The 18,774-nt window shown below is 37.0% G+C and overlaps 1 protein-coding gene across 8 annotated transcripts in view; it reads left to right on the top strand.

The window, feature by feature from the left end:
• Positions 1-18,774, top strand: part of NUP98 (nucleoporin 98 and 96 precursor) — a 118,993-nt gene that overhangs the window by 50,358 nt on the left and 49,861 nt on the right. For all 8 annotated transcript variants that reach the window (XM_047071140.1, XM_047071139.1, XM_047071142.1 and 5 more), the window contains 4 exons: positions 2,309-2,496; positions 13,421-13,537; positions 14,780-15,078; positions 18,279-18,392. In XM_047071140.1, coding sequence (XP_046927096.1) covers positions 2,309-2,496; positions 13,421-13,537; positions 14,780-15,078; positions 18,279-18,392 — 718 coding nt within the window. The remainder of the gene's footprint in view (positions 1-2,308; positions 2,497-13,420; positions 13,538-14,779; positions 15,079-18,278; positions 18,393-18,774) is intronic.

Below are 18,774 nucleotides of genomic sequence, written 5' to 3'. Positions count from 1 at the left end.
TGGAGGGCAGCATGGCAATGAAATGAACACTGGACTGGAGATGAGGGCTGAGACTTTCAATAGCTCTGAACTAAGGCATGTATTATTATTCCCATTTTATAGTTGAGCAAACCTAAGGCTCAGAGAGGCTGATTTTCCTAAAATAATGCTGTTAAGTGGCACATCAATATCTTTTCTCCTGGTTTCTGCAGTTAACTTTGTCTTAATCTTTTATGCTCTAGTGTCAAAGTAATAATCTTTTGCTCACTGTGGTGTGGTGTTAAAAGTAGTCTTTGGTCTGTTTAATCATTGTGTTACCATGTACAACTGATGAGACCTTGAGCGTGTTATTTTGCCTCTGAATGTGTTTCCTCATCTGTAAAATGGGAATGGTAATACTGTTTAGTGTTCAGAATTAAATGAGATGATGCATACCTGGCTTATAGTAAGTTGATCAGTCTATAGCTCTTCAGTCATTTCTGTCATCTTATTTCTCCCTCAGCTGGCTATTGAATTAACCTTGGTTTTTTTTTTTTTAACTTTTTTTTTTTAATGTTTTTATTTATTTTGGGGACAGAGAGAGACAGAGCACGAGTGGGTTAGGGGCAGAGAGAAAGGGAGACAGAATCTGAAGCAGGCTCCAGGCTCTGAGCCATCAGCACAGACCCTGACGCAGGGCTCGAACTCAGGGACTGTGAGATCATGACCTGAGCTGAAGTTGGACACTCAACCAACTGAGCCACCCAGGCGCCCCTTGAATTAACCTTGTAACTAGATATAATGAGAAGATAGGAACTTAAAGTGCTTTTTAACACGCTGTGTAAATGTAAGTTGTGCTTAGATGAACATTGTGTGTTAGTGGCGCAGCATAATTTTAGGCCTAAATATGTGCTGGTCACTGTGTTCAGTACTGAGGATACAAAATGAAAGCAAGAACTTATTCTCTGAGAACTTGCTATTTAGTGAGGAAGATCAGATCTGTTAAGGTGTTTAAATTTACTCAAGCTCAATATAGTATATACAGTCAGCTGATGAATGGATAAACAAAATGTTGTAGATCTATATGATGAATATCATTCAGTCATAAAAAGGAGTGAAGTACTGATACATACTATGTATGACATGGATGGACCTTGAAAACATGCTAGGTGAAATAAACCAGACACAAGAGGCCACATGATTCCATTTATATAAAATGCCTAGAATAGGCAAATTTATACAGACAGAATAGATTCATGTTTGCTGAGTTTTAAGGGCTGGAATCGGGAGGCACAGCATTTCTTTTTGGGGTGAGGGGAATGTTTTGGACTTAGATATTGGTGGTTCTTGCACAACTTATTAAATATACTAAAACCCACTGGATTCTATGCATTAAAATGGTAAATTTTATGTTAAAGAAGAGTATTTAAAGTTTGATAAGGCTTTGCAAAAGAGGTCACATTTAACTTTTTTTGAGTATGTATGTAGAAGTTGGTAGGTCTAAGTCAAGACATTCCAAGCAAGGGCACACAATTGTGAAATAACACAAAAAATATCTAGGAAGGTTCACTGTTGCAGACAGTTTCACACTGGTGCAAACAATTTACACTGTGACGAGAACAATGAATTGTGACAGGTTTTATATGTTAGACATTGTTGTTTCAAGTGGTTGTATAATCCCATGTATAATGTTTAGGAAAACAAATATAAAACATCCCGAAGATGCTATAGAAGCATAATAAAGGTGCCATCAGAATCAACTTGAAGTGGTTTTTTTTGTTTGTTTAATTTAATGTTTATTTGGTTTTTGAAAGAGTGTGCACGCACAAGCTGGGGAGGGTCAGAGAGAGAGCGGGAGACACAGAATCTGAAGCAGGCTACAGGCTCAGCACAGGGCTCAGACTCACAGACTGCGAGCTTATGCCCTGAGCTGAGGTCAGACGCTTAACCAATTGAGCCACCCAGGCAACCCTGAAGTCTTAATTTAGTTGTGTCTCTTCCACTAACTTGTAATTTCCTCAAAAATCAGGGGAAGTGATTTTATTATTTTTATTGTGAGTGCTTAGTGTTTGACTCATGGCAATTAGCAGTGTTTACTAAATGATGAATAAATGAAAGCTATTATTTTTTCAGAGTGATTTGGATTGCGTGGAAATTGAATAGCAATTCATGGGCACATCTCAGTTTATTTTGAAGTGTGACATTTTTGGTTTAGTTGAAAAATAAACAGAGGTAACTAGTTGGGTGACTGGCAGATAGGAGATTTGAACTCTATTCTTACAAGTTTTTTAAGACCAAAACAATGCCTTTGAATTAAACTAGAACTGTCCTTGATGGTTTTGTTTTTCAGAGATTGAAACCAACAAATCCAGCAGCCCAGAAGGCTCTCACTACACCCACTCATTATAAACTAACACCCCGTCCTGCCACCAGAGTTCGACCAAAGGCTTTACAGACAACAGGCACAGCGAAGTCCCATCTGTTTGACGGGCTGGATGATGATGAGCCATCCTTAGCCAATGGAGCATTCATGCCTAAGTGAGTTTACTTTTGTCAGCATAAATTAAGTGTGAATATTAATTTAAACTAAGTACAAAATAATATATAATTATTTACCTGAATGTAATAGAAATGTTGTGTTTAGGTTTTTGTTTTTAACTTGAAAAATAGAGAACATTACAGATAATAAAAGTGACCTGATCATTCCTAAGGGTGACCATGGTTAACATAAAAATATTTAGATTAATATGCTTCTAGTTTTACATATGCATGTTTTTTGTTTTATTTTGAGAATTTAGTCCTTGCATAATTTTATTTTTTGTATTTAAAAAAAAATTTTTTTTTTAACGTTTATTTATTTTTGAGACAGAGAGAGACAGAGCATGAACAAGGGAGGGTCAGAGAGAGGGAGACACAGAATCTGAAACAGGCTCCAGGCTCTGAGCTGTCAGCACAGAGCCCGACGCGGGGCTCGAACTCACGGACCGTGAGATCATGACCTGAGCCGAAGTCGGACGCTTAACCGACCAAGCCACCCAGGCGCCCCTGCATAATTTTATTTTTAATCAGAAGGTACTTTTTTCTTAAAACTTAAATTGGCCAAACCAATTAAGAAGAAGCTCTCTACATATTTTTATATTTCCATACATACAGGTATTGAACCAATAATAATTACATAGGAAAAAATACACAAAGTATGTAGAAGAGCTGTTGGTAAACATTTAAAATTAAATTTAAATTATGCAGTAGAGCAAATATGCCCTAGAGTGCTAACATGAACATGGAAATAAAATGAAAGATACATAGCAAATTGTTACCAGTAGTTAACATTTGGAAATGTAATTTCAGAGCATTTCATTTCTGCGTTATTTTTCTAGATACATAGTTGGACAAACAGATGCATACTCTGGCTTTTTTTTTTTTTTTTTTTTTTATTAATATCTACACCCCACGTGGGACTTAACTCATGACCCCGAGTTCAAGAGTCGCATGTTTCTCTGACAGAGCCAGCCAGGTGCTTCTACACAGGTTTTGTTTTGTTTTTTGTTTTTGCTTTTTAAGTTTATTTATTTAGAGAGAGACAGAGGAGGGGCAGAGAGAGAGAATCCCAAGCAGGCTCTACGCTGCCAGTGCAGAGCCCCACATAGGGCTTGATCCCATGAACTGCAAGATCTCAAGTCAGCTGTTTAACTGGCTGAGCCACCCAGGTGCCCCTACAGATGCTTTTTTAACAGCAAGTACTTTAATCAGAAGAGTGTGGTTTTGGCCTTTTTTTTTTTTTCTTTTTTTTTTTTTTTTTAAGCTGTGGAGAAAAAGTGGAAATTCATCACGTGCAGCTCTTTATTTATGAATGTTACTAAGTTAAAAAAAATTACTCTTTCCTTAAAAATATGGTGGGCTACTGCTTCAGAAAAGATGGAAAGTCCATTTTCATACAGTTCTTAGCATATCATTGGATTATTTTGAAGGCAGGGACTGTGTATGATTCATGTTTATGTGTTAGCATTTAGCAATTTGTTTGGCACAGAAAAGATTAGGGTGGGAAGGTACACATTTTGCTGGTAATACCACCCATATCCCCTTCTTGGCTTCCACTTCTGTGTTACTGCTCTCAACTGTCTTAATGTATTAGAAATATTTTACACGATTCATCTCTCCTTCCTTTTTTTTTTTTTTTTTTTTTTTTTTGAGAGAGAGAGAGGGCGCAAGTGAGTGAGGGGCAGAGAGAGACAGAGAGAGAGGCGAGGCTGGTGCTCCCCCCATGTGGGGCTGGTGCTCACAAACCATGAGATCATGACCTGAGCTGAAGTCAGGTGCCTAACTGACTGAGCCACCCAGGGACCCTCCTTCCTTGATTCTTTAATTGACTTCCAGGAACCCCACACTTGCCTAGTTTTCTTCCTACTATACTGGTTGCCCTCTGTCTCCTTGGCTGGTTCCTCCTCTACTCAACCTCTTAAAATTGGAATGCCCCTGAGCTTAGTTCTTGATCCCATTTTCTTTAATGTCTCAGAGTGATTTAATTTAGTTTCATAGCATTGTATGTCATCTGTAGTCTGATGATTCCCAAACTTCTATCTCCACTCCCGACCTCTCTCCCAAACTCCGGATTTTTATATCCAGCCCTACTCAACATCTCCACTTGGATGTCTAAAAGATATTTATTTCAAAATTAACATTTACAACACTGAACTCCTCATCTTCCACCTCAAACCTGTTACATCCAAACTTCTATCAGATAATTGCATTTCTGTCATTCTAGCTGCTCAGGCCAGAAACTTTGGAATCCTTTACTTCTTTCATATGTCCCACATCTAAACCATCAGCAAATCTTCTTTGTTGTACCTACAAAGATTACCCAGCATCTGACCAATTATTAACCACTCCACTACCACTCTACTACCCTGATCCAAGCCATCATCATCTCTTCACTGAATTATTACAATATTCTCCTGATCTTTCAGCTTTTACCCTTACCCTTCTGCATTCTATTCTGAATGTAGCTAGAGATGTATTTGAAGTGTTAAGTCATATCATGTCACTCTTCTCTTCAAAACTGTGTGGTGATTGATTTTTTACTCAGAGTAAAAGCCAAATTCTGTGCAATGGTGTGTAAGGTACTGTAAGATCTGACCTTCCATTACCTGTATGAATGTGACTACTACTCCTCTCCATTGTCTACTCCACTCTAATTTTACTGCCTCCTTGCCACTGTTAGGACAGAAAAGCCATGTGTTGCCTTTCAATCTTTGCCCTGCTTGTTCTTTTTGCACTGAAACACTTCTTCTGATAAATCCTTATAGTTAACCCTCAGTGTTTAGTCACATGTCCCCTCAATGAAGATTACTTGGACCAGTCTATTGAAAATCGCACTCATCTTTTCTCTTGTCAGCATTCCCCCCACATTCTTCTCATCCTTCTTTTTCTTTCTTTCTCGTACCTTCTAATATGTAATTTATTTTTAGTTTTCTTTCTGTTCTCTCGCTCTAGAACATGAGTTCTATATAGGTAGGTACCCTTGTTTTGTTCTGTCATTTAAAGTGCCTGAAATAGTTCTTGTTACTTAGTAAGTAATCAATGAATGTTGAACATCTGAATGCATCTTAGGCATAAAGGGAGCTAAATAATAGCATAGAATCCCACAACTTCACTCTTATGCCAGTTATGGGGAAGGGTCTTAGAGGTGGAAATACTCTAAGCCAAGGAATAAGGGGATGGAGATCATAAAGGTCTTTCTAGTTTATGCTGTCAGCTTTCCATGATTGAGTTGTTAGAATCTAGAATGTAGTGTTAACTGTATTTAACTATCTAAAGGAAATGGCAGATACTACTGTTCACTTCCTAAACCAAACCTTGGGCTACCACTTTATAACTCTAAACAGTTGCCATATAATACCACAGATGGTAAAAGATTAATGAAGGACTTTATAAGTATGGCCGCCACTAGAACAGCACTCTGCTCTGAAAGATGAATTTGATAGATTAACGGTGTGAGAACCTTTTCAGTGCCACATCTTTTTCCTTTTGCCTTTTCATTCTAGTCAGAGGAATTTCTATAGAGCAAGCCAGTAATTATATTTATTCTGAGTGACAAAAATTTGAAAATACTCTTTAAAAAAAATTTTTTTTTATTCTGAGTGACAAAAATTTGAAAATACTCTTTAAAAAAAAATTTTTTTTTTAATGTTTATTTTTCAGAGAGAGAGAGCGCACACGCGCGCGAGCTGGGGAGGGGCAGAGAGAGAGGGAGACACAGAATCCAAAGCAGGCTCCAGGCTCTGAGCTGTCAGCACAGAGTCTGATGCAGGGCTCAAACCCATGAACCGCGAGATCATGACCTGAGACGAAGTCAGACACTTAACTGACTGAGCCACCCAGGCACCCTGAAAATATTCTTTAATTCATGTGTATGTTCCTTCATTCAGCAAACATATATCAAGTAACTACTAAATGCCAAGTGTGATGGGCACTGGGAATGCAACTAAGAACAAAATTCATTCCTCTGTCACCCAATTCATAATCTGTGAGGGGAGAGAGATGTTGACAGTAATCACAAGTGAGACAAATGACAGAAAGAAGCAGAGATTGCCACTGTAAGAGAGACTAATAGCATGATGAAAGAAAGCTGCTCTGAAAATGTGTTATTTAAATTGAGGATGGAGGGGCACCTGGCTGACTTGGTGGAGCATAGTACTTTTGATCTCCAGGTTGTGAGTTCGAGCCCCATGTTGGGCATAGAGATTACGTTAAAAATAAATAAACTGAAGAGGGTTAGGGAGGACTGTCAGAGGGAATATTTTGCTGTGTTTCTGGTTTAAATATGCCTATGTTTTTTTTTCAAGTAACAGGTTTGCTTAATTTTTTTTAATGTTTATTTATTATTTTGAGAGAGAAAGAGAGCACAAGTGGGGGATGGGCAAAGAGAGAGGGAGACACAGAATCTGAAGCAGGCTCCAGGCTCCAAGCTGTCAGTACAGAGCCCAGCGTGGGACTTGAACCCACTAACTGTGAGATCATGACCTGAACCGAAGTTGGACGCTTAACCGATTGAGACACCCAGGCACCCCTAGTTAAGAGTTTTATTTTCCAGTATTATTTTGAATATTTGTTTTAAACATAACTTACTTGAATTCATGGTATTCTATCCTGTATTTGCCAAGTCAGGGTTTTTCTCCCTCCTCCATTTACATAAAATACTAGAAGATGCGAGTCGTCGTTATGGCGATGGTAGGAAGGAGAGATTACAAGGAGTACAAGGAAACTTTTGGGTATGATGACTGTGTTTTCCTGGATTATGATAATGGTTTCACTGGTGTACACAGATGTCAAAACTTATCAAATTGTACAATTTAGTATGTGGAGTTTACTGTACGTTAGCTATGAACTAATAAATGTAGCAAGGTTTGTGGGATACAAGTTCAATGTATGAAAGTCAATTTTGGGGTGCCTGGGTGGCTCAGTCAGTTAAGCAGCTGACTTTGGCTCAAGTCATGATCTCACCGTTAGTGAGTTTGAGCTCCACATATGGCTCTCTTCTGCCAGCATGGAGCCCGGTTCAGACCCTCTGTCCTCTTCTCTGTGCCCCTCGCCAGCTTGTGCATGTGTGCACTCTCTCTCAAAAAAAAAAAAGAAAAAAAAAGAAAGGAATGCTTGGGTGGCTCCGTTGGTTGAGCGTCTAATTTCAGCTCAGCTTGTGAACTCAAGGTTCATGGGTTCAAGCCCCTGCATTGGGCTCTGTGCTGACAGCTCAGAGCCTGGAACCTGCTTCTGATTCTGTGTCTCCATCTGTCTCTGCCCATGCCCCATTTGTGCCTCTCTCTCTCTCTCTCTCTCTCTCTCTCTCTCAAAAATGAATAAATGTTAAAAAAAATTTTTTTAATTAAAAACATAAACCTTTAAAAAAATCAATTTTATTACTACATACCTTTCTAGCTATATTCCTATAAGCCAGTTGAGAGCAGTGACTTAACTATGGCAGAATATACATGAATCTGTCATTTGTTTTTACTTATGAAGTATTTCATTGTTGAAATAAACTTAGTCTTTGAAGTCACATAGTTTTGCTTTCCCAAATTAGTTTTGCTACACTCTGTTCCTTGTACCTAACTTCATATTTCTGGTCTCAGTCCTCTTCACTTTTGCCTGGCACTGTTTTTATGTTTTATGTTTGGTTCCTTATCTTCTAGTTGAAAGTATGTTCTTCATGTGAAATATTTAATCAGTCTCCCCACCCTGGTTGCTGTGTTTCAGTCTGTTGTAGCTGGTGTTTTTTTATGATTGTCAAGTTGTCCCATCTTGGCTGGCAAAAGTGGGGTGTTCAGGAGAAGTTCTTTGCACATAGGCTCTGATAGTGTTTGATAATTTCTTTGCTTATTAGGATTCACTGTGTAAAATTTTATCCAGGATTTCTTGCCATCTGTGTTAATGACTTAGATTGGCTTGAATTTTCCTTTCCTACATGTTTTTTTTTTTCAAATGTTTTTATTTATTTCTGAGAGAGAGAGAGAGAGAGAGAGAGAGAGAGAGAGAGAGAACAAGTAGGGGAGGGGCAGAGAGAGAGGGAGAAACAGAATCCGAAGCAGGCTCCAGCCTCTCAGCACAGAGCCTAACGTGAACCAGGAGATCATGACCTGAGCCAAAGTCAGACGCTTAACTGACTGAGCCACCCGGGTGCCCCTCTTACCTAATTTTAGTATAAAGTTTTTGCTGACCTTTTAAACGAATTGGGGAGTATTTCCTCCTTCTATTGTCTGGACAAGTTTATGTAAGATAGACCTTTTTGGGTTTTGTTTATATTAAATATAGAGTACTAGTGAAGGTATATGGGCCTGAAGTTTTTTTTGTAGTAAGGCTTGGTTTTGGTTTTTTTCTTAATTATTAACTTACATAAAAGTTAATAGGGTATTGAGCTTTTTTATTTTTTGAGTCACCTTTGGCAAGTTATGTTTTTATAACGTTTGTTCATTTCAACTAAAATGTCAAATTCATTGGCATAAAGTTGTTAAAAAGTATCCTTACTATCTTCTTCATTTCAGTAGAATCTATGGGGATATCCCCATTTTCATTTCTGACAAAGATGTGTGTGTGTGTGTGTGTGTGTGTGTGTGTGTGTGTGTTCTCAGTCTGGTCATGGATCTACCAGTTTTACTGATTTCAAAGAACTAACTTCTGACTTTTATTGATGCTCCCGATTCTGTGATTGTTTTCTATTTTATAAACTTTTATTTATATTTTCACTAATGTTTATTTTCATTTTGTCTTCAGTTCCTTCCTTTCTTCCTCCCCCCCTTTTTTTTGGTATTTAATTTCCTGTCCTTTTTACAAATAGACTTAGTTTTTTGATTTTCAGCTTTTCTTTCCAAATACATGTATTTAAAGATATAAATTTCCTTTTAGTTCAGCTATATTTGTGTTCTCTAAGTTTTGATATGGAGTACTCTTTATCATCCAGGTAATAATTACATATGAATCAAATGCTTCTAATTTTCATGGGGGAGGTATTTTGAGCCTTGGATTATATGAGTATGAATTCTTAACATGGAGACTTTTAAGCGATTGTTTTGTTAGTGATTTCTAGTTTATGTTCAAAAAAGGTACTCCAGGTGATTTTGATTCTCTGAAATTTGTGGCTTGCTTTTATGATCCCAACATATGGCTAGTTTTTTTAATATTCCATGTGTATTTGATAAAACTATAGGAGCATCTGGGTGGTTCAGTTGGTTAAGCGTCTGATTCTTGATTTCACCTCGGGTCATTGTCTCATGGTTCATGGGTTTGAGCCTTGCATCGGGCTTTGTGCTGACAGTATGGGGTCTACTTGGGATTTTCTCTCTCTGTCTCTCTCTCTCTGCCCCTCCCACACACACACAATCTCTCTCAAAATAAATAAATAAACTTAAAAAAAAAAAGAAAAGATATTTGTTGGGGTATGGTCTTAAATTAGGCTAGGCTTGCTAATCATTTGGGTCTTCAATATTCACACTGATTTTTCCTTTTTTCCTTTTTTTTTTTAGTTTGGTTACTTTATTTCCTTAACTTCCAATATCACAAAAAATGAACACATCTACAGTTCCCTAAATTTATCCATTTTAATACTTAACAGGGTTTACAAATGTACGTCTGAATCACTTGTGTTTTACTTAAGTATTTTTTTTACTTAATAATTCTTGTTGTAAAGTATAAATAAAAATGGTTGAAATGATAAATTTTATGTTAAGTGTACAATTCAGTGGCATTAAGTACATTCACAGTATTGTGTAACCATCACAGCCATTTCTAGAACTTTTTCATCATCCCAAACAGGAAAAATGCACCTGTTATGCAATAATTCTGTATTTCCTCCTCCTTTCAGTCCCTTTTAACCTCTGTATTACTTTCTGTCTGTATGAATTAGCCTATTTTAGATACTTATATAAGGGGATTCCTACAGTATTCTTTTTCGTGTCTGGATTATTTTACTTGGCTTAATGTTTTTAATATTCATAATATTGTAGCATGTATCAAAGCTTCATTGAAGCTTTAAGGCTGAATATTCTGTTGTATGGATATGCCACATTTTGTTTATCCATTCATCTGTTGTTCGATGTTTGGGTTATTCCACACTTTAGCTATGTGAATAGTGCTGTTATGAACATTGGTGTACAAGTATATGTTTTCAGTTATTTGGGGTGTATATCTAGGATTGGAATTGTTTGGTCATTCTGTATTTAACCTTTTGAGGAACTGTCAAACTGTTTTCTACAGCACCTACACCATTTTACATTCTCAGCAGCAATGCATGTTTTCATGTTCTCCGTTTGCTTGTCAGCACTTAGTATTTTCTGTTTGTGTGTGTATAATAGCCATTCTACTGGGTGTGAAGTGGTATTTTGTGCTTATAATTTGCATTTCCTTTATAACTAGTAATGTTGAACATCTTACTTGCTTATTGGCCATTCATCTTCTTTGAAGAAATATCTTGTCTCCTTTTGTGTCTTTTTTAAAAATTATTTTATGTCTGTCATTTTCACAACTGCTTAAGGCAATAATTAGAGTTAAAAGATAATGATACTGACTTACAGAGAATTTTTGCTTTTTTATGACAAGTGCTTATTGAGATTAGTCAGAACTGAACTTGTGATTTATACTTTTTACTTTTAGTTCTCTCTTAACTCCAGAGGTAAAGACTTTCCAGGTCCCAACACAGAATAAGTGGCATTCACTAGTGCCCCTAACCTCCTGGTGGCTCCAGACTCCAGTCTCTATCTCTCTAGTCCCTCAAGACTGTCAGGCACACCATCAACCTCTTAACCTTCCCCTTGGAATCAGAGAAGTCCCAAGGAGGGGCTCCTGGCTGGCTCAGTTGGAAGAGCATATAACTCTTAATCTCAGGGTTGTGAGTTTGAGCCCCACGTGGGGTGTAGAAATCGCTTAAAATCAAAAAACAAAATTTTAAAAATTTTTTTTTTTTTTTCAGCGTTTATTTATTTTTGGGACAGAGAGAGACAGAGCATGAACGGGGGAGGGGCAGAGAGAGAGGGAGACACAGAATCGGAAACAGGCTCCAGGCTCTGAGCCATCAGCCCAGAGCCCGACGCGGGGCTCGAACTCACGGACCGCGAGATCGTGACCTGGCTGAAGTCGGACGCTTAACCGACTGCGCCACCCAGGTGCCCCCAAAAAACAAAATTTTTAGAGAAGAAAAGTCTCCAGGAGAAAAGCAATCGTAAATAACAGACACCGTTATAATAACACCTCTCTGTGCCAGTCCCTCCAGGTGCTGGTTCAGTCCTTTTTTACTATCTTGTTAGCTTTCCATGCCTGTAAAGAGCTCTAGCTTTTCTGATGGTCTCTCTAGGAGGATTGGTTTGTGTTACCCATTAATAGGAAGGCAAGTTTTAATTTTCATGGAAATAACAATTCTTTATTGTCAAGTGCCTATTTGATTGGCTTATTTAATACATATTTAATGACACCATTATAATAAGGACTATAGCATACACACATTTAGAACAAATGCTGCTGACAATTGTTCCCATATAACTCAGTTGTTGAGATTAGAAATAAATAGATGAGTGTTATTTATATACTGCTTGCAACTTGTATTTTTTTTTTTTTAATTTTTTTTTTTCAACGTTTATTTATTTTTGGGACAGAGAGAGACAGAGCATGAACGGGGGAGGGGCAGAGAGAGAGGGAGACACAGAATCGGAAACAGGCTCCAGGCTCTGAGCCATCAGCCCAGAGCCCGACGCGGGGCTCGAACTCACGGACCGCGAGATCGTGACCTGGCTGAAGTCGGACGCTTAACCGACTGCGCCACCCAGGCGCCCCTTGCAACTTGTATTTTTATTTTTATTTTTTTCAGTTTATTTATTTGAGAGAGAGTGTGGAAGAGGGCCAGAGAGAGAAGGAGAGAGTGAGTCCCAAGAAGGCTCCACGCTGTCAGCGCAGAGCCTGACATGGGGCTGGAACTCATGAACTGTGAGATCATGACCTGAGCTGAAATCAAGAGTCTAGAGCTTAACCAACTGAACCACCAGGCGCCCCTGCAGTTTGTTATTTTTAAGAGGGAGTGTAGCATATTAGTTAATCCAGTGAGTTTTTAAGTGAAGATTGATTAATATCTCTTCATATGGTTCTTTGTTTGAAGCTTATATACCACAGACGTTCTTGCCTTAAGTAAACCTTCTGTACGCAAATTTGAAATTTTGTGATTATTTGAATATCAGGGGTTTTTACTCCTATTTCTTTCTTGTCATCTTTAAAAGAAATCTTATTTAGTCAGCAAATACCTCCTTTCTATTTCTTCAAGACAGCATGCCGAGTTCTATGAAGAGACAGTCATAAATCCTGACTGTCAAAAAAGGAAGAAAATGTTTAAAGAGAGAAGACATGTAGAGAATTACTCAAAACATGAGACATACTATGATGGGTTATCTAAGTGTCTGGATAAAGTGTTCAGGATTCAGTGAAGGATGACTGTTTTCTTTTTTTTTTTTTTTTAATTTTTTTTTTTCAACGTTTATTTATTTTTGGGACAGAGAGAGACAGAGCATGAACGGGGGAGGGGCAGAGAGAGAGGGAGACACAGAATCGGAAACAGGCTCCAGGCTCTGAGCCATCAGCCCAGAGCCCGACGCGGGGCTCGAACTCACGGACTGAGAGATCGTGACCTGGCTGAAGTCGGACGCTTAACCGACTGCGCCACCCAGGCGCCCCAAGGATGACTGTTTTCAAAGGGGATTCCCCACTTTGTTTTGAATGTGCTTAGCATATTCTTCTAAACAGCAGAGTATAATATATTTGAGACCTTAAGTCCTGGTTATATATTAAAGACTGTGAATTGAACCTCTTGGGCCATTGTTATTTATGTAAGAGCTGAACAAGGGTGCTCTTTTTGACTCTGGTTTTTAAGGTAATGCCAGTGATGTGATTATGTGCACCTGAGTTCTTTTTTTTTTTTTTTGGTCTCTGTTTATAGGAAGAGCATTAAGAAGTTGGTTTTGAAAAACCTTAACAACAGCAATCTCTTTTCTCCTGTTAATCGTGACTCCGAAGATCTCGCTTCACCATCTGATTATCCAGAAAATGGGGAGAGGTAAGCCAGATTTTGTTTTGGGCTGTTCCTGGAAGAGAGTCCTGTTCTCATTCTGAAGAGATTCTAAGCTTGGAATTTACTCATTCTATGAAAATGTATGAAGTTTGGTGAATGTTGCATAGTATTACAGCATATGAGCATCTAGAAATTAAGTCCTGTTCTTGTTTTTTGAGTACTTTAGACCTTAAAATTATTGGAGTTCTTCTGATTCAGTTTTGCATAACTATTTTGGTATCCGTGCATGTCATTTTGAACCAGGGTTCTCACACATTTGACACCCTTCACCACCTTTAAAATGAGCGATATCTTGTTTGTGATCATTATCAAAGTGATACATGGTCACTGTAACCAAACTAAAAAAATAAGTAATAAGTATACAAGTGTATAAAGGAGGAAGTGGAAATAGTCACTCTTATAACCCTTAATAGTTTGATGTCTTTTCTTAAAATTTTGAAATTTGTTTATATAGATATTGTAGAGATAGGCATGAATGATGCAATGTTTTATAGCTTGCTTATTTTTATTTATTTTATTATAAATACCTTTCTATGTCAATATGAATATATATATGCCTCTTTTTTAATTACTTGGTAGCCATTATTGTGAATATATGATAATTAGTTCCCCATTTGAAGACATTTAGATTATTTTGATATTCCTATATTCAGAGTAATGCCTCAGTGAAAAATTCTATTTACATCTTTGCACTCCTGTTTTTGTTTTTTGTTTTTGTCTCTCGGGATAAAATTCTAGTTTGATTTTTCATGAACGAAGCATTTTCTAATACCTTGCTGATAATAATATTGAAAACCTAAAATTTTTCAATTTTTTTAGTTTGAAATTCACCACTCTTATTTGACCTTACATAGTAGAGTGCCTTTTTTTTTTTTTTTTTTAACTAAAAATTGGGAAAATTGGGATGCTCAGATCACTCATTCATGAAAATATAGGAGTTAAAGGCATGGAATCTACAGCCAGTTTTCCTGGGTTAAAATCCCAGCTCTAGCACTTAGAACTTTTTTAATTTGGGCAAGTTACTTTCTTATTCTCTGTCAGTTTTCTTTCCTGTAAAAGAGAATGATAGGAACCTATTACAGAGGGTTACCACAAGTATTAAATAAAATTTTAATATATGGAATTACCTAGAATAGTCCCGGGCACTTATTAGTAAAAGCTCAGTGAAGGTTGGCTATTACCATTGTTACAAAGAGCTAAGATATTATTTGTTTTCTACCTTTTCAGGTTCAGTTTCCTGAGCAAACCTGTTGATGAGAACCATCAGCAGGATGGAGATGATGATTCTCTTGTGTCACGTTTTTATACTAACCCTATTGCCAAACCCATTCCTCAAACCCCAGAGAGTGCTGGAAATAAACACAACAGCAGTAGCAGTGTGGATGATACCATTGTTGCACTAAACATGCGTGCTGCCTTGCGAAATGGGCTGGAAGGAAGCAGTGAAGAGACCTCTTTTCATGAGGAGTCACTGCAGGATGACAGAGAAGAAATAGAAAATAATGCTTACCATATGCATCCAGCAGGTCAGATTTAGATTGGTACATGAGTAATCTTTTACTAGTCATTTAAGACCTCTTACTTGTCACAGATTTTCAACTTAGTGGAAGTCAGGTATCTGAACTTTTTAATGTTTTTATTGCATTTTCTAGAAGTTAACATTTTAAACCCTTTTCACATACTCTTTGGTTGATTTTTTTCTTTTTTTTAATGTTTATTTATTTTGAAAGAGAAAGTGCACTCACATGAGCAGGGGAGGGGCAGAGGGAGAGGGAGAGAATCCCAGGCAGGCTTCAGATTCAGTGTGGAGCCCGACACGGGTCTTGATCTCAGGACTGTGAGATCATGACCTGAGCCGAAATTGAAAGTCGGACACTTAACTGACTGAGCCACCCAGGTGCCCCTGCTTTGGTTGATTCTTAATTCACATACTTTCTGTATTTTTGGAGTAAATTCATGTCATTAATTATCCTGGCATAGTTTACAGATCCCAAATTTTATAGCCACAGAGACTATCCTACTTTTTCTAGCTTTATAAACTCAGATTGCTTACTAGTTTTTTAATTAAAATAATAGTGATAATATTATCATATAAGGGTTTGAGATATGAATTAGCATAGTATATAAACCATAATGACTGAAACGTGTAGGGATTCAAATGGTATACATTATTATGGTTATTTATTATCACCTCAGTTTCTGTGCTTTTCTTTCGTTTCCCCCAACAATGAACTGATTAGTTTTTCCCAACTGATGTATGAAACAAATAATGTAAACTACAAGATTATAGTGTCTTGATTGTTTACTTAAAGCTTGCCTTTTTTTCTTTGTTGACCTAATATCTCATTTGTTGTTGTTGTTGTTTTAATTTTTTTTTAATTTTTTTTTTAATGTTTATTTATTTTTGAGACAATGCAAGAGACAGAGTGCAAGCAGTGGAGGGGCAGACGGAGGGAGACACAGAATCTGAAACGGGCTCCAGGCTCTGAGCAGTTAGCCCAGAGCCGACACGGGGCTCAAACTCATGAACCATGAGATCATGACCTGAACTGAAGTCTGACACTTAACTGACTGAGCCACTCAGGCACCCCTGTTGTTGTTGTTTTTTAATGTTTATTTATTTATTTTTGAGAGAGAGTCTGGGCAGGGGAGGGGCAGAGAGAGAGGGAAAGGGAGAATCCTAAGCAGACTTCATGCTGTCAGCACAGAGCTTGACACGGGGCTCAAACCTACAAACATAAGATCATGACCTGAGCCAAAATTGAGAGACGCTTAACTGACTGAGTCACACAGGCACCCCTCATTTGGGTTTTGATTAATGTAATCACATTCCCTTTTTTTTTTTTAACAGGCACAATTTACATATAGTGAAGTGCACAGATATTAAATGTTTATTTCAATCAATTTTGACATATATATACTGAATATATATAATGGAAATTGGAAAGTTTTTATGTCCCCATCCCCAGAAGTTGACCACAGTCTGGTTTCTGTCACATAGATTAGTTTTGCCTATTCTTGGACTTTATATAAATGGAATAATACTATATATATTCTTTTTGACTCTATAATTTTTATCAGATTTAATCCACAATATGTCAACAGTTCATTCTTTTTTTATTGTTGAGTAGTAATCCATTACTATAAATATGCCACATTTGGTTTATCCATTCTCTGTTAGTGAACATTTGAGTTGCTTTATAGTTCATCTTGCAGTGTCTGTAACATTTTTCTGTATCTAATCATCTTACTGCCTTCACATATATTTTCTGGTCACTTGGTGCCCTGTGAAAACAACTTTATATTTTATTTGTGTGTGTATCTACATGAATTCATTATGATACTATATCGGTTTTTCAAATACCCAGTCTAGATTTTTTTTTTAATTGCTCTTTGTTTTCTCATTGACCTTGTTTGTCACCTCTCATTTTAAAGTTCCATCCCCAGGGACACTGTAACAACTCTCTAAACATTGCCAGTAGAGAAACACATTAAGTATACAAGTGGGCATTGCAGGAGGATGAAGTTTGATCTGATATTAGCCTTAAATTCTCTCACAAAGCAAGTTAGCCTAATTTGTACCTATAAATGGGACAAGGGGTGATTACAACAAGCATACCAGTGTTCTGTTTTCTTGAATTCTTCAGAAATCTACTTAGTTAATACTTTTAAAAATAACACTAATTTAGACCTTTTTTTGTTTTTATTTTTAAATAACACTAATTTAGATGTTTTAAGTTTCCATTTGTCCTTGGGACTTTCTTATGTAAGATTTTTCTTTTTCTTTTTTTTCTTTTCTTTTCTTTTCTTTTCTTTTCTTTTCTTTTCTTTTCTTTTCTTTTCTTTTCTTTTCTTTTTTAATTTATTTTGAGAGAGAGACAGAGAGCAGGGGAGGGGCGGAGAGAGAGAATCCTAAGCAGGCTCTGCACTGCCAGCATGGAGCCCAGCACCGCTAACATGGAGCCCAGTACGGGGCTTGAGCCCATAAACTGTGCGATCATGACCTGAGCCTAAACTAAGAGTCAGACACTTAACTGACTAAGCCACACATGTACCCCTCGTGTCGGATTTTTCATCTTGATTTTAGCTCTTTACTTAGGGATGTAAATTTGAAAGATAAAAGGGGTTTATGGAAGACAGGCTGTAAAATAACACGTATTGACTTTGGAGTTATAGCTCTGCCTATACCGCCAAATTACTTTGTAATCAAGGCAGGTTCTTTACACATTGGGTTTTGGAATTTTCATCTGTAGAATAGAAGAAAAGTATCTTAAGTAACCCTTTCTCAGAACTCATTTTATGGATTATGTTTCATAGTATAGTATGTTAATGGAGGCCGTATGAAGTTTCTCTGGTTAATTAGCGTGAGAAACACTGGATTAAGTGAAGTTAAATAGACTTAATTATTTGACAAGTTCTCAGAGCCTGTAACATACTATCATGTGCATGTTTCCCAAACTTACTTGACCAGGAATCTTTAAACAAAAAAAAAAACACACAGTTTCTCTTAGGCACATAGTGTTCCTTAGAAAACCAGTTTGGAAAAATGCTTTATTCCTATATGTTTTCTCTTTATTTAATAATTTATTTAGTTACTGATTGTTTCAGATTATATTAGCTTTTTTTTAGATTATTATTTTTCAAAAAGGAAAAAGTGAAATATGAAAATTCCTGTACCTAAGGACAATTACGATTAATATTATATTTGCTGTTTCTTTTGTCATAGGCATTGTTCTCACTAAGGTTGGTTACTACACTATTCCATCTATGGATGACCTTGCCAAAATTACCAATGAAAAAGGAGAATGCATTGTCTCTGACTTCACTATTGGTCGTAAAGGTGAGTGTGAATGTAGAAGTTTGTAGTGTTTAAGCCAAAGATCTTCACCTTATTTTTGTAATTAAGTAAAAGAAGCTCTTGATAGCTGAATCCATTTCTTTTTTCCCTATACTTGGACCCACCTTGACCTTCATGGTAAACACTTTGACAAGTAACAAAATAAGCTTATAATCGTGTAACATTCTTTGGTAACTGTTTGGCTCATTGGAGTTTTCTACAATTAAAGAAGGTGAGCAAGAAAATACTAAGAGAAAATTTAGTAATAAAAGATGGAGTAGTATTTAGGTTTAACTTCATACTAAGTTAATACAGATAACTTTTTGGGGGGGGAATCTCATCTTGCTATATTGTATTTTCAAAAGGGCTCTCAGGTACACTGAAA

This window comes from Lynx rufus, unplaced genomic scaffold (genome assembly GCF_022079265.1).
Source record: "Lynx rufus isolate CCGP_SWC_20201006 ecotype Redwood Valley unplaced genomic scaffold, mLynRuf1.p SCAF_9, whole genome shotgun sequence".
Classification (NCBI taxonomy): Eukaryota; Metazoa; Chordata; class Mammalia; order Carnivora; family Felidae; genus Lynx; species Lynx rufus.
The sequence above is the reverse complement of the archived record's forward strand: the minus strand, read 5'-3'. Positions and strand labels throughout refer to the sequence as shown.